At 41.3% G+C, this 15637-nt stretch overlaps 2 protein-coding genes and 1 long non-coding RNA gene across 6 annotated transcripts in view; 1 reads left to right on the top strand and 2 right to left on the bottom strand.

Moving 5' to 3' along the window:
- The window catches only part of LOC135245748 (uncharacterized), a 516260-nt gene that overhangs the window by 181451 nt on the left and 319172 nt on the right, over positions 1-15637 (top strand). The window lies entirely within an intron of this gene.
- The window catches only part of LOC135245707 (NACHT, LRR and PYD domains-containing protein 12-like), a 343935-nt gene that overhangs the window by 56572 nt on the left and 271726 nt on the right, over positions 1-15637 (bottom strand). For all 4 annotated transcript variants that reach the window (XM_064318951.1, XM_064318954.1, XM_064318953.1 and 1 more), the window contains one exon: positions 8094-8266. In XM_064318951.1, coding sequence (XP_064175021.1) covers positions 8146-8266 — 121 coding nt within the window. In that variant the 3' untranslated portion in view covers positions 8094-8145. The remainder of the gene's footprint in view (positions 1-8093; positions 8267-15637) is intronic.
- Positions 1-15637, bottom strand: part of LOC135245705 (uncharacterized) — a 492416-nt gene that overhangs the window by 359954 nt on the left and 116825 nt on the right.

Raw genomic sequence — 15637 nt, 5'->3', positions numbered from 1 at the left:
AAAAAAGAGCAAGAAAACGACAAGCATCGGCCCTACAGAGAGGTATTGCTGCAGCTGTGGCCCATTACCTAACCATGGGCTCTATAAGAGGCCTAGCTTCCAGGCCTAGGGGAGGCTGCTTTTAGATGGTGTTTGGGAGCGTGGCTATGGACAGCAATAATGACCCTGTGCTCTATACAGCAGTGAGTCTCCTTGTATTCCTGCTATATAATGACCCAGTAGTCTATTTAGCAGTGAGGAGTCTCCTTGTGTTTCTGCTATATAATGACCCAGTGGTCTATTTAGCAGTGAGGAGTCTCCTTGTGTTTCTGCTATATAATGACCCTGTGCTCTATATAGCAGTGAGGAGTCTCCTTGTGTTTCTGCTATATAATGACCCTGTGCAACCTCTACTCTCTGCCTAGCAAGATAAGTAAAGCCAACTGCTGTAGAATTTAAATGTTCTGAAATCCAGACTTTAGCTTTGGATTGGAACCACAGAAGAGTGACAAAACTAAGTGATGTAACACTGCACCTAAACAGCAGTTTGCATGTTGATCAGATTGACACTCTTCCCTAAGATGTACACACATACCCTACCGCCCAATAGTTGATTTACCAACAGTTATAATATATGATTTTATGCTCAATATCTTCAGAAATGCCACAACCCTGTAGCACACACAGGTGTGTAATGACGAAGGGGTACAACTCATCTTCATCACAAGGTCAGCATGAGAAAGAGAGTGGGGTATAAGTTAGAGCTGCCGCGGTATTGATTTATTTCCTTACCGCAAAAATTAGCGAAGCCATTCAAACCGTTGCGGTAACCGCCATAAAAAATTATAATTTAAACCTCCAGCTACGATTTCATTGTTTACTTTCAAGTACATTTCTGGAATGGCTGTTTCCGAAAAATAGGTTCTGCCCGGCAGTTCATACTGCTTGTCGAAGGACTGAAGCATAGCTCGGAATGATGGCTTTCCTACAGTCCGGAAGGGCACCATCTCCACAACCAAATACTTTGTTACAGTTGTTGTAAGTGCTCGCCACTTGTTGCTGTCCCGGTTGTATTTAGTCACTCTGGCAAATGCCTCTGAGACTCCTAACTGACGTAGTGCCGAGCCGGTACCTCCCGAGGTAGATGGGGTGCCTTTCATTGCATCGTATAACGGACAATGAGTGGTCCTAAGATGCGATTCTAGATTTGTCCTGTTTCCTTGCACGACGTTGATTTTCTTGCTGCAAATGCGGCACACTGCCTCATCCAAATTCTTTGGCTTTCCATGTTCATCAGGCTCAAAGCCAAAATGTTCCCAAACAGGAGAAGTAACGTTGGGTTTCGCTACAAGATCCATGTTTTTAGCCTAATTTGAAGCGAAAACTTTCCGTAGCCAACAGTTGCAAAGCACGTTCTGGGTGACACATTCTCTGATCAGAACGTTAACTGCGCAACTGTGAGTGGAAACTTTTGAACACATGGCGTGAAGAAAATAGGCTACACAATTATAATTATTTAAAAAATAGCATTGCATTTATTTCAGATCACAACTTTTACGAGTAAAATTGGAACATAAACAATTGGCCTAAAATAAACAGGAAAAAACAAAACCCAGCGGTGAAGCGGTGATCAGCTTGACTCTGCGGTGGACGTGACGTGATTGCGTTACCACGGTAATGCAGTAACCGCGGCAGCTCTAGTTTGCCGGCCACTGACCTGTGTTCAAAGCCTCTCTAACTACTCTGAGAACACTGTCCTCTAGCTGCGCTTCTCGCAAGTCTTCTCGGGTGAACTGTTCTAGCTGACCCAAATTGAGATGAGTTGCAAAATCATACAGCTCAGGAACACCTTCTGCTGGAACACCTAGTTTGTCTGCCAAGTGCACATCACAGTCACTAGACTCCTGCACATGCACATGACCACAAATCGCCTTCACATCACCCTGTGAAAGGTTTCTCCACGTCTCAGTGTCCAGTTTCGGGAAAGCAAATCAGCCTCAACATTGACCTTCTCAGGGCGATATTTTACTTCAAAATCGTACGTGGCTAGGGCAGCAAGCCACCTATGCCCTGTAGCATTAAGTTTCCCTGTCGTCAACACGTGATTGCGTTACCGCGGTAATGCAGTAACCGCGGTAGCTCTAGTATAAGTATGGATTTCATTAGAGTGCAGAGCAGGTAGTGAATAATGGGGATGGATGAAGACTGCAATATGTGACAGAAGTGAATCCAGAAGTCGGTGAAAACCTGGCAAATGAAACTCAATACAGCTCAATGTAAAGTTCTACATGTGGGAAATAAAAACATCAGGCTAGATTACTTTATGGGAGGAACGACATTGGAATGTGCTCAATTTTGGGAGTAATAGTTGATCAAAACCTTTCAGGTTCTAGGCACTGTGCTGTTGCAGTAAAAAAGCCAACAGGATGCTGGGATAGTAGTGAGTATAAATCAAGGCTCCAGAGTGCGACCATTTTGGGTGCACATGCGACCAAAAATCTGTCAAGTGCGACTAAACATTTTCATTGGTCGCACCGGTGCACCTGACATTTAGCAGGTCTGTCTCTCTGTGTGTGTAGCGTTATTTTTTTTTCCCACCCGCATTCTGTGAAGACCCGCCCCTACTCTGCCTCTGATTGGCTCTGACCCTGATATTCTTCTTCGCTGAATGCGGGTGGGGAAAAAAATAAGGCATGTGTGTATCAGTGATGTGTGGATCACAGTTATATCCGCGGGCACCACGGTTAATCTGCGGATCGGGTGGGCCGAGTCATAAAAATTAACATTCTGATTAATAGCGGATGAGTTACGGGTGGGTGAAATAATACATCATTAATGAGGAAAATTGGGATGGCAGGTATGCCATCCCGCCAAGTTTACGCCTTGGCGGGGGCATGCCCCCATACCTATACAGCACCGAGAGTTTGGCACTTTTCAGGGTTCCCCACAGAAATAACCACAACAGCCACAGACACTCAGCCCTTAAAAACATTAAATTCTGTACATTCTGACCCCATTTCAACAGACAGATTTCATAAACAACTTCACATGTCCACACAACAAAGCCCCAAACTAAGGGGATTTTGCGTTTTCTCCTTCTTCTTCTTCTTCTCATTCTTATTTTTCCTGCCGCCTATCCCACTAATAACATGTCTCCTCATTGGACATTTTACCGACACCCGCCAAATCTTCACCTACACGACCCAATGGAAAACTCGCATACACACGCAAAATATCCATACCTTTTTACTCTGAAACATTGACAGTACAAACAGCTAGTCTGCCTGTGGCGTAGTGGGTAAGGTTACAGTCTTGAGAACACAAGGTCCAAGGTTCAAACCCAGCTAAGAGTGCCTTTCTTTAAAGGAGTACCATGGTGATTTTCACACTTTCTCATTTATATGTGCTACTTGCACACGAGGCATTGAAGAAACACAATGAGTACAGTATTAAATATGTCCGTTCTGTATTTTTGGAGAAATATGCGTTTTAAATTTACCGTTCTATTTTCAAACGGTTGACAAAGTTGTCAACTTGGTCCGTCACGAACACAGTACTCCCACACCACTCCCCTTTTCCACGCCCCGTAAACCCATGGATAACTCCAGACCCATAGTTTGCACGGCTGGCTTACAGGCAAGACAATTCACATATTTCACTAACGTTAGGTTCACTTAAATTAGATTGACTTTTAAGGACTATTAGATTATTTCTGGTTATATTAATTTCGCTAGCTGGCTAACGTTAGCTAGCTAGGTAGTTTGCTTTCATAACGCAATGTTAACGATAACGTTAGCTACCTAGTTAGCTTTTATGAGGACGTCATAGTTGTGCTTTCATCTTAACTTGGCTAGCTAGATAGCAAAAATTATAATTGGATATAAGTCAACGTCTTTACCTTAGCTATCTATCGGTACTTCATATACTACTAAGCTAGCTAGCTTGTGAAAAGTCTCCCAAAAACAGCACGTATCATGGGGGTAGCTATGGTAACGGGCCACGGTCTGTCAATCATAGCTGACTGACAGTTAACATAACTGACAGTTCTCATTACCACGCCCAGACGGTTCGGGTGAACTTTTATAGTGGGAAATCTAGGCTTAGAAAAACACGTTTTAAAGTACATTGCAATGACTGAATAATAAAAAAAATTATGCACATTTGTTTTGTTCTTGCCTAAAGACAACTGAGAAGTGTCACGTTCAACCACCATGTTACTCCTTTAACCTGCTTTTACCTTCACTAATAATTGTCTACTACTTCTCAATTATTGCTTTTGCACCACAGTATTATGACATACCGTCTGCACGTTCAATTGTTCACCGGCTACAATATTGCAAAGCCATATGGATTCAATGGGAGCTCTTCTGCGCTTACTCGCCTGTGTTCTTCTTTAAAACCACGGACAGGTTTGCTAATTACATTTCACGCATTGCATAGCTATGTCATGGTGCTGCCCTAACAAAGTGGCAGACTGGTAAACCTCCGGTTGAACGACTGAATCCCGCCTCGTCCTCAGGCAGATACTTTCCTCTTTTACATTAACCTTCTCTTACGCTTATATTATATTTGCTTTACCAAAACTCACTCATGGCCACCCATATGCATTTCATGACTGCAAATGTATTCCTTTTATTACAAAGTTACACCAGTTCACCGCTGTGCCATTTCTACTAACTACATTTCTTCACTTGGCTACCGTACAAAACCTTCTTATCAGCAAACGCCACGTTTCTACATTCATGTCACCTTGCCCTGTTCTCTATCTAGCCACATACAAACAATTACGTGTACATTCTGCAACTCCCCATTAAAACATTTACATTTAAAATCATGATTCACTCATAGTTATAACTACTAGCACTGAACATGAAAAAAACACAGCAATGCAATGGATTTCACATGTTACTTAAACCTCCACTTTAACGGTTAATGCTACACAGCGACTGTTATATATACCATTCGATAAGGAATATAAGCTCGCTCATGGTCACTCCATTTACTTCGCACTATACTCCGTGATCATGTCAACCTTCACCTGCATGCCCACTCTGCTAAAAACATATTGTTTCAACTACGGAATTTCGTAATTTCATCCTAATTTCTCTCACACTGTTGTCATTTTCTCATATGCAAAGCCTGCTGGGACATATGCGTCTGCTCCTATTCTGCACTATCATGTTTTCCGGTTCTAGTTTAGCAAAACAGCGAAGAGGATTCCTACCTGCAGATAAGCCTATCAAAATTCCTTATAAACCTTACAAACACTAAAAGTGCATCTCCACGAAATAACAGACAACGGAGCAGGACAGAAGGCTACTCAAGTTGCGACCTAGGGAGTTATAATTCTACTGACTTGCTGATTCTTTTGTCAGTCAAGGCTCGTTGGATGGACGTCAAATCCGTGAGTACATAAACTGGCCATATTTCATCTGCGTTTCTGATTCGTTTACACTTATGCCACTGCATCCTATCTCACAGACACTGTTTCACAGCAAACCGAAACTGCTGAACGGTACACGCTCATCAGACTGTACAAATTCACACAACGATAGCCATAATCCACACCCATTTTTTACAGGGTCGCATTTCTCACTCTCATAATAAAACGCTTTGCAAAAAGAACTGATATCTCATAAAAAACACGTTTTCAACGTACAAAAATGCCAAGTTACTAAAAAGTATTGATATCAAAATTACACCAAGTTACGATACTACAAACAATATAAGCTATCTTGCCTCACCGAAATGACATAAGATGTATCTCAAAGCAATGCTACCCAATATTTCCTCAGTTCTTTCAAGTCACTTGGCCCTGTGTTTTCTAATCTTCCCATTTCACAATGTCATGCAAACTTTCTGTCAGATCAAAGAGACAAATATTTCGATTTGCCTCATGGAACACATTGAACATTGTACATTGAAATTAATGTATAAATTCATTAATGTACAAAACTGCTGCTGAGCAACGACAGGAAGCACATTTCTCCAGAAAACATGTTTATACTTGCTTCTGAACTGAATTTGAGTACATGTGCAAGTTATTGTATATTTGCTACGTACAATAAATACTGCATGTAAAACACATGTTGTACATACATACATAGAGAACTTCTTTATCCGCATGGGGACATTTCCCTGGCAGCATCTTACATTCACATTCACGAACACACTTGTACCAAGAAACATACTATCATTCACGCAACAGAAAGGCTGGGCTGCGAAATACATACATACCAATACAAATTGGACATACACACACCCATTCAATCAATCTTGACTGTGAGAGAGCCATCCACACATATGTTTGGCCTGTCCATGTAGTGCATGCTTATACACAGGGCCAAGTGACTTGAAAGAACTGAGGAATATGGGTAGCATTGCTCTGAGATACATCTTATGCCATTTCGGTGAGGCAAGATAGCCTATATTGTTTGTAGTATCGTAACTTGGCGTCATTTTGATAAATACTTTTTAGTAACTTGGCATTTTTGTACGTTGATAACGTGTTTTTTTATGAGATATTAATTACATTTTCTAAAATGTGAACATATTTTAAGCTTCATTTTTCGTCAGGCGCGAATTAGCAGACTAGACTCTCGTTGCGCCAATTGCGGCGTCCATTTGACTTAAGCAGCAAAGGAGGCAAAAAAGATCCGAGAGAAAATTAAAAAAGGAGAATTTAAAAAAGGAAGGGAAGAAAAGTTCCGTATGGGAGCGATTTAGTGAATGACGAGTCAAGTGCTGGGTATGTCATATGCAACAGCTGCGAAATAATGAGAAATAGCGGTAATGTGTGATCGGGTGCGGGTCTCTAAATCGGAGAAAATAATTTGTTCGGGTGTACATGCGGATTCGGATGACGTCAGAGCCGATCCGCGCATCACTAGTGTGTATGTGTGAAACCGCGCCCTGTACTCCTCCGGGAGCAGCGCACACTTTTATTTGAGTTATTTGAGTTTGATTTATTTATTTCAGTTTGTCAAGCACTTTAAACATTAGCAGTTTTTAAGTTTATTTTTTAAACAATTGAGGTTATTGCCATTTCTTGTTTGTGCTGTCATTTAAATAAAGAAAAAACATTTATCTGCACCTTTATTCCTGTTTACAATAATTTACATAACGTGTTAAGAAATTACCAATGTGTATGGGAACTGACAAAAAAGGTAACACTTAAAATGTATTATTACGCTGCCAAAAGGCGTGGTGAACAATTTTGGGTCTAACTAAATTATGTGCTGCTGCACCTAAATGAAAAAGTTAGGCGCACCAGTGCATCCAATGTAAAAAGTTAGTCTGGAGCCCTGTAAATCCAAGGAAGTTATACTTATTTTATACAATACCTTTGTCAGACCACACTTACAGAATTGTGTGCAGTTCTGGGGACTGTACTACAAGAAAGATATAGAGGATCTGGAAAAGGCTGAAAGAAGGGAAACCAAATTGGTTCCTGGTATGAAAGATAAAAGTTTTGAGGAAAGACTTCAAATGCTTAACTTCTTTAAGCTTAGTAAAAGTAGACTCAGGGTTATTTGATTGAGTCTTTTAAATTCATAAAGGGGATCAACAAAGTGAACTACAAGAGATTCTTCAGGTTCAGCTCTGTTAGTATGACGAGGGGGCATAAAAGGAAATTAGCAAAAGGTAAATTCCGCACTGATGTTAGGAAGTATTTTTTCACACAGAGAGTAGTCACTGGGTAGAATAGCTTGGCACACATCATGTAGTAGAGGCAGAAACTCTGGGGGTTGTCATGACCGGGCTTGATACGATGATGGATACTATCTAATTTGTAGGTAAACCAAGCACTAGTGCTAGGTAGGAAAATGGCGAGCATGTCGGACTGAATGGACTATTCTCGTCATTATGTTATGTTATGTTATTTTCGTTATGTTATGATAGACGTGAAACATATTACTGAACTGGTCAATATTTTACAATGTCAATCATGCATTCAGCATTCAGTCATCACCTGTGACCTGATACTACAGACTCCACTGAAACCTTACGTTATGGTCAGGAACCACAAACCTGGCAACCCTATATTTCACTGCACAGAGCCATAATCACTAATTCTATTTAGTTAAGATCACACAGTACACAGCACTACTCACCCCAGTGTCTGTAGTTTACAGTCTGGACTCATCAGTGCAGCACAGAGCAGCTTCACTCCTGAATCTCCAGGTTATTGTTGCTGAGGTCCAGATCTCTCAGGGGTGAGTTTGATGACTGGAGAGCAGAGGCCACAATTTCACAGGACTTCTCTGTGAGGCCACAGCTGTTCAGTCTGCAAAAGAGAGTTGATATATTATTGTATTTTTAAATAGCGAAATATCCTGTAAAATGTGATATGTGCAATGTAACAGTAATCATGTTGAGTGATGAAGAGTGATATTGAGGATCTGCAGATGTCCACCCCACACTTGCTGCAGCTGTGCGTCAGCTGAACTTACTGTAAGAGGCCCTCTGTGTCAGTTCTGTTCTTTCCTAACACAGCTAGGTCTATTACAGGATCCAGAAGAAACCATGGGGAGATGACAGACCAGCAGGTTGAAGGAGCCATGTCTTTTCCCCTCTAATTGTAGCTTTCCCCATTGCATACTTGCACAATTAATAAGAGCTTTTCTCCTCTTTCTGCCCTTGCATGTCCACTTCCCATGTGTCCTCAACAGGATGCTTAGCAGGGTGATCTACACTAGATCATATAAACTTAATACACTTATGCAAAGCAAGTTTTATCCATGCCTCAGTGCTATTTCTCCCATCTCATTAGTAATGCATTAATTGGTGTTGTTCTGAGTGCCCTACAGCATATCCTCAAAGCTTTTGCCTGTTTAACAAGTGATGCCAGGAAGGGAATTGGGGTGCTGTCCACCAGGAGGCAACATCGGCCCTACAGAGAGGTATAGCTGCAGCTATGGTTCATTGCAATCACATCAGCTGTGGCCCATTACCTAAACATGGGCTCTATAAGAGGCCTAGCTTCCAGGCCAAGGGGAGGGTGCTTTTAGATGGTGTTTGGGAGCTGGGCTATGGACAGTATGGTGGGTTGGTGCCAGTTTTGTTTGGAGCAGCTAAAGGTGCATATAATAACCCTGTGCTCTATATAGCAGTGAGGAGTCTCCTTGTGTTCCTGCTATATAATGACCCTGTGCTCTATATAGCAGTGAGGAGTCTCCTTGTGTTCCTGCTATATAATAACCCTGTGCCCTATATAGCAGGGAGGAGTCTCCTTGTGTTCCTGCTATATAATAAGCCTGTGCTCTATATAGCAGTGAGAAGTCTCCTTGTGTTCCTGCTATATAATGACCCTGCGCAACCTCTACCGTCTGCCTAGCAAGATAAGTAAAGCCAACTGCTGTTGATTTTCAGTGTTCTAAAATCCAGACTTTAGCTTTGGATTGGAACCACAGAAAAGTGACAAAACTAAGTGATGTAACATTGCATTTAAACAGCAGCTTGCATGTTGATCAGATTGACACTTTCCCCTAAGATGTACACGCATACCATATCGACCAATAGTTGATTTTACCAACAGTAACAAAATCCAAGGCCGCATTTACCCAATGGGCTACATGGGCTGCAGTCCCAAGCCTCCGCCACTAGGGGGCGGTGAGGGGAATGTTTTTTTTCTTTTTTTTACGAATTTTTAATTCGTTTTGACATATATACGTACCCGTAGGATTGCTGCACGTCTCGCGATATACTGCCGTTAATCTAACCAACGTAAACATACAAAATATGTTGTCGCGAGAATTCTTGTGTCATCATCAAAATTCCGTCTAAAACAAACATGTCGTCAAGCAGAAAATTTGAGAGTGGGGCGCAAAAAAGAGCAAGAAAACAACAACAAAAAGCAAGAAACGAAGAAGTTCTCAGTAAAATACCGAAGCTTACTTCTTTCTTCAAAACATCGACGGATGATTACTTAACAGCAACCGAAGCAGGCATCAACAACGATCCCTTCCCTGACACATGCCCTGACACTGACGATGATGCAGATGCTAACCCAAGTCCCGCCACACCAACTCAGTCAACCCGGCCGCCTTCTCCGGAAACTATACCGCCGTCACCAGGCAGAGATGGCACAGCCACGACATCAACCCTGTTAGCATCGAGTACGCCTTCTCTGGAACCCGGCTCCGGAGACACTGATAACATCAGCACTGTCAGTGCTGCTGACGAAACTACTCCGCTAGCAGGTGCAGGCACCACGGTCGGGAGGAAAGATGCAACATGTGGAGCCACATCCACTGATGTAGCTTGTTGGGGTCCCGTTACCGAAAACTTGCTATTGGGTGAGAAAAGGAATAAAAGCATCCTTGTCATGTCAAAATAAAGACATAGCATTCACAGCATCAGAACGATCATATAAAAATCAGAACAGACAATTGAGTAAGACCTTGTTTTCGCGTAATCTGCGTAATGGGGAGAGTGTTACCCGTGAGTGGTTAGTTTATTCTCCAACGACCGGTAATGTATATTGCTTTTTTTGTCGGCTTTTCAGCGGGACACCATCTGCCTTTTCTCAATCCGGGTTTTCTGATTGGAAACATGCTTCTTGTCGGACTGAAGAGCATGAGTCAAGCCAGTCTCATCGAAATGCAATGCTCATCTGGTTCGCTCGCACACAGGTGCACGGAATTGACAACGAACTTAAGGAGCGCTGCGAAGAGGAGGGGAAGTATTGGTGCGAGGTCCTAAAACGAATTGTCTCCGTTATACAGTTCTTGTCAGAACGAGGTCTCGCATTCCGAGGAGGCGATGAAGTTCTCGGTTCCCCTAACAATGGCAACTATTTGGGAATACTTGAGCTATTCAGCAAGTTCGACCCCTTTCTTGCCGAACATTTAAAGAAATATGGAAACCAGTGGAGTGGGTCTACTTCCTATTTATCCAGCACTACATGTGATGAATTCATTGCTATTATGGGACAGCGAGTTCAAGCTGAAATTATTCTAATGGTGCAGAAAGCAAAGTACTTCTCTCTTGTTGTTGATTCAACCCTAGATTTAACCCATATTGATCAGCTAACATTCGTGATAAGATATGTCTCTCAGGAAGGTAAAGTCTTCGAGCGTTTTTTTAAATTCCTGCCCATATACAGTCATACCGGTGAGTCTCTTTTTCAGTCCGTTACAGACCTGCTAAATGACATGAATATTGATATAAATAATTGTAGGGGACAATGTTTTGATAATGCATCCAACACGTCAGGTGTGTGCAAAGGACTGAGGGCCCGTATTCTAGAAGTAAATCCTTTGGCTGAGTGGATACCTTGTGCAGCCCACTCACTCAATTTAGTCGGAGTGAACAGTGTAGATTGCTGCTCTGAAACAATCAGGGGTGGAGAGTAACGAAGTACATTTACTTGAGTACAGTACTTAAGTACATTTTTCGAGTATCTGTACTTTACTTGAGTATTTATTTTTTTGGAAACTTATGACTTTTACTCCACTACATTTGAAAGATAAATGTTGTACTTTTGACTCCACTACACTTCTATGAAGGTTGTCATTACTCGTTACTTTGAAGCATAGCTTTGAATTCAACAGTTGAATATTTTTTTATTTTCTAAAATGCGATTGGCCACACGCTGTGTTCCTCACAGGAGAAAAACCAATCACAGTAGCCTACTCCTAATACGCTGTCGGTCAAGTTCAAAGTGCTTGCTTGTTGCACCAGTGGTTGAACAGATCGATTTGAACTTGGCGGCGGTAATTATGGCAACGGCAGAAGATGAGGATGATTCTTCGCCACCAGAGTACCCTTGGCCATATCTCAAATCCATGTTTGAGATTTGTGAAATTCAAAAAGATTCCTATTGTTTTATATGTTTGCTCTGCTTACCACGCACGAACTACATCGCTGCATTCAAAAACTCGCTGTCCAACCTGAAAGAGCATGTCGAGGTATGTGAACGTTAGCTAACGGTAGCCGGTTTGCTAATTCTGAAGTTGTCTGAGCTTGGAGTGGTTGCAGTATTTATGCTAGAATTGGTCAGATGAAATTTTATGGAATTTGAGTGAAGGGTCATCCAACCGTTTCACATTTCAGGCAATGCTATCTATCATCAGGGGTTAAATTGGGGGTGGACGCAGGTGGAAGGCGTCCACCCACCTTTGGTAAATAAATTTTGACCGGCAGTTTTACAAATAACTATGACAATCCAGTCCATTTAGGCTCCAGTCCACGTGTTCCCTCTAGCCAGTTACTCACTCAACCAATCAAAAATCCGAAGAAAAAAAACTCAGGAGGAACAGTCGTTTATATAGACAGCACAGAAAGAAAAATGTTGTTGATTGTCTTGATTGATTGGAAGCGGAGGCGGTAGGTAGTTTCATTAACATGTAATTTCATCTATGCAACATTTTAAAGAGAGGTGAATAAAAGCCCCCACGAACGCCGGCTATTATTAACGGCAACTTTGATTGCTTAAGCAAAATAAGCAGGTTGCTGGTCAGCAGCTAAGCTAGGATTGAATATTTCCCACATAGGCTACATAACGTTTTATTCAGCGGCGACTGGTGAGTTGAAAATTGGTGGGGCGCAAAACTTTACTTTAAACTAATCATTGATCTCAACCTGTTTTCATTAGTAATTCTCCTTTATAATCAAGCGTGCCAACGATCGGATAAATCAAATGACAAGTAGCCTAACACATAGCGTCTTCATACCGTGTTAGGGGGATTAAATCATAAATTCAATTTATCCGTTAAAAATCCGTTTTAATCACCAGGTAGTCTGCACTTAACAAATAAGATACACCAGTCTGTAATCTACTATGTTAGCTCTCAGAATAACCAGCAAAAACAAAACCTGCACTTCAGTTGTTTTTACAATCTAGCCTACGCATTGCAGATATTTGCCATGAATACGAGTGCGGAGAAAGAAATGTATCCGCAAATAATGTTGATTAAAATTGTGCACAATTTTGTACTGCAAATGAAAATAAATGTAGGCTATACGGCCTAGGCTACTCGCTAAAACTGCCTATTTGGGAAAAGCTGGCTATATATGATAGTATTGAGTAGCCTATTTGTGGATTAATTGTATTGATACTCAAGGAAAATCAGGGGAAGATTCCGCCACTGCTTAGCGATTAAAACGGATTTTTCTAAATCGCATTTATCATTTAATCTCCCTAACACAATGCGAAGAAATTGTGTCCCTTTCCATTTGATTAGATGTTTGCATGCTTGTTAATCACTGAAAATTAATGAAAACAGTTTGAGAACAATGATTAGTTTAAAGGAAAGTTTTGCGCCTCACCAGTTTAAGAAAGATGGATAAAGGAGGAAAAAGTGAGGACAAGAGGAGGATTTCCGATTATTTTTGTGGGTAAAAAAAATTCTCAGCATTAATGACACTCAATAAACTTGAAATATATTATGTAGAAGCTTGCATCAATAGTATACATTCTTTTTAAAACATTGTTTTCCTTAATTACAATTATGTGCACAAAACATTAAAGATACAACTATGTTGAGCTGAGACATTCATTGGTTTGTACCTTTTTTCACCCACCTCCCACCGGATCTCAGGGTCCTCCCAAATCCCAATTTATCCCCTGTCTATCATGTGTTGCTATCTAATAACAGTAAAAATGCATCTGTAAATGAGCTACTGTAAATGCATCGTAGAAACAATACAACAGTGCATTGGCATTAAAAAGAAAATGTACTTCTGAATACTTAAGTATTTTTAAAAGAAAGTACTCCAGTACTTTAACTCAAGTAAAAATTTGACTGAACAACTTTCACTTGTAGTGGAGTAATATTTGACCAGGGGTATCTATACTTTGACTCAAGTAATGGAGTTGTGTACTGGAAACAACCACATTTTTCTGTTCACTCTTCAATTTTTTCTCGGGATCACCCCGCCGATGGAAGGTTATGATGGATGGACTTGAGCCCAATGTTAACAAACGCATAGAGACTTTAAAGGGACTGTCGGACACGAGATGGGCCGCTCAGGCCCAGGCCACCAAAGCTCTCTGTGTAAACTATAAAAACATATTGAATTTGCTAATAAACATATCAGATGATGATTCTCAGAATGCTCTCATGCGTGACGAGGCGTGCTCTCTGGCTAACAAAATGAACCGATTACAGACAGCTTTCTTCTCTATATTGTGGAACAAAGTATTACAAAGAATTCAGACAACGAGTACTATCCTCCAGAAGGTAGATGTGGATCTCGTTACGGCTGTGGATATGCTGCGATCACTGTCAGATTTCGTGGCAGGTTTACGCGACCAGTTTGGAGACCTGGAGACGCAGGCCAAGGAAATGGGAGGAACACAGGAATACAGGTCTGTGGTAACTCGGCAGGCGAAGAGAAAACGGAGAGCAGATGATTCCAGTGCACCTGACCACATTCTAATTGGAGCTGAGAAGTTTTGTGTCAAGGTATTTTTAGTCATAATTGACAAACTAACAAGTGCTTTGCAAGCAAGACATAAGTCCTACACAGAGACTTGCGACTATTTTGGCTTTTTAACCCATCTCAAGAGCCTGTCTGTGTCTGAAATACGCGAAGCAAGCCGCAATCTTCAGAAAAAATATAGCACCGATTTACAGGATGTTTTCGAGGATGAGCTTGTTCAGTTCATTAAATTCTGTGACACAACAACTGACGATCTGTCACCAAGAAACCTGATGGTCTTACTGAGAGAGAAACAACTCCAAAGTGCTTTCCCAAACGTGGACATTGCACTCCGAATTTATCTCACTCTTCCTATTTCAAATGCCACCGGAGAAGGATCATTTTCCAAGTTGGGCATTATTAAGAACAGACTGAGGGTATCCATTGTGAAAAATAGACTGAACGGGTTGACCATTCTGTCCATTGAGCATGATCTGCTGCGCCAGCTGGATTTTAAGGATTTAATCAAGGAATTTGCATCAAAGAAAAGCAGGAAAAAGGCTTTTTAATGACATCACTGGTGAGTCAGATTTTTAAAAATATTCTAGTTTAAGTCTTGAATATTATCGTGTAGTTTATAAACAAAAATGACTACGATATTCTATTCAGCGATGCCCATATGTATTTCTCATACAAATAGAATTAGAACGTTGTTTTTCTATTGTGGACTGTTTGCCGTGTGATAAAACTGCTCGAATTTTGATTATCCTGCCGTTGTGTGTTTGCAGTATGACTATAATTGGCGTTCTTTTGTATGGCGTTGGTGTGTATTTTCCCATGGCCTCTTTGCACTGGCTTATTATGGGGTTGTCTTGTGTTGCGTATCTTTGCGTGCGTCGCCGCGGCGGGGGGGCCTCTGAGTTGTGTAGCCCAGGGCCTCAAGATGGGTAAACGCGGCCCTGATAATATCTCATTTTATGCTCAATATCTTCAGAAACGCTACAACCCTGTAGCACACACAGGTGTGTAATGTGAAGGAGTAAAACACATCTTCATCACAAGGTCAGCGTATGAAAGAGGGGTATAAGTATGGATTTCATTAGAGTTCATAGCAGGTAGTGAATAATGGGGATGGATGAAGACTGCAATATATGACAGAAGTGAATCCAGAAGTGGGCAGAAACCTGGCAAATGAAAATCAATAAAGCAAAGTAAATGTAAAGTTCTACATGTGGGAAATAATAACACAAGGCTAGATTACTTTATGGGAGGAACAACATTGGAATGTGCT

Source organism: Anguilla rostrata, chromosome 19 (genome assembly GCF_018555375.3).
Source record: "Anguilla rostrata isolate EN2019 chromosome 19, ASM1855537v3, whole genome shotgun sequence".
Classification (NCBI taxonomy): Eukaryota; Metazoa; Chordata; class Actinopteri; order Anguilliformes; family Anguillidae; genus Anguilla; species Anguilla rostrata.
Note: the sequence above shows the minus strand (reverse complement) of the source record. Positions and strands in the feature narration are given on the sequence as shown.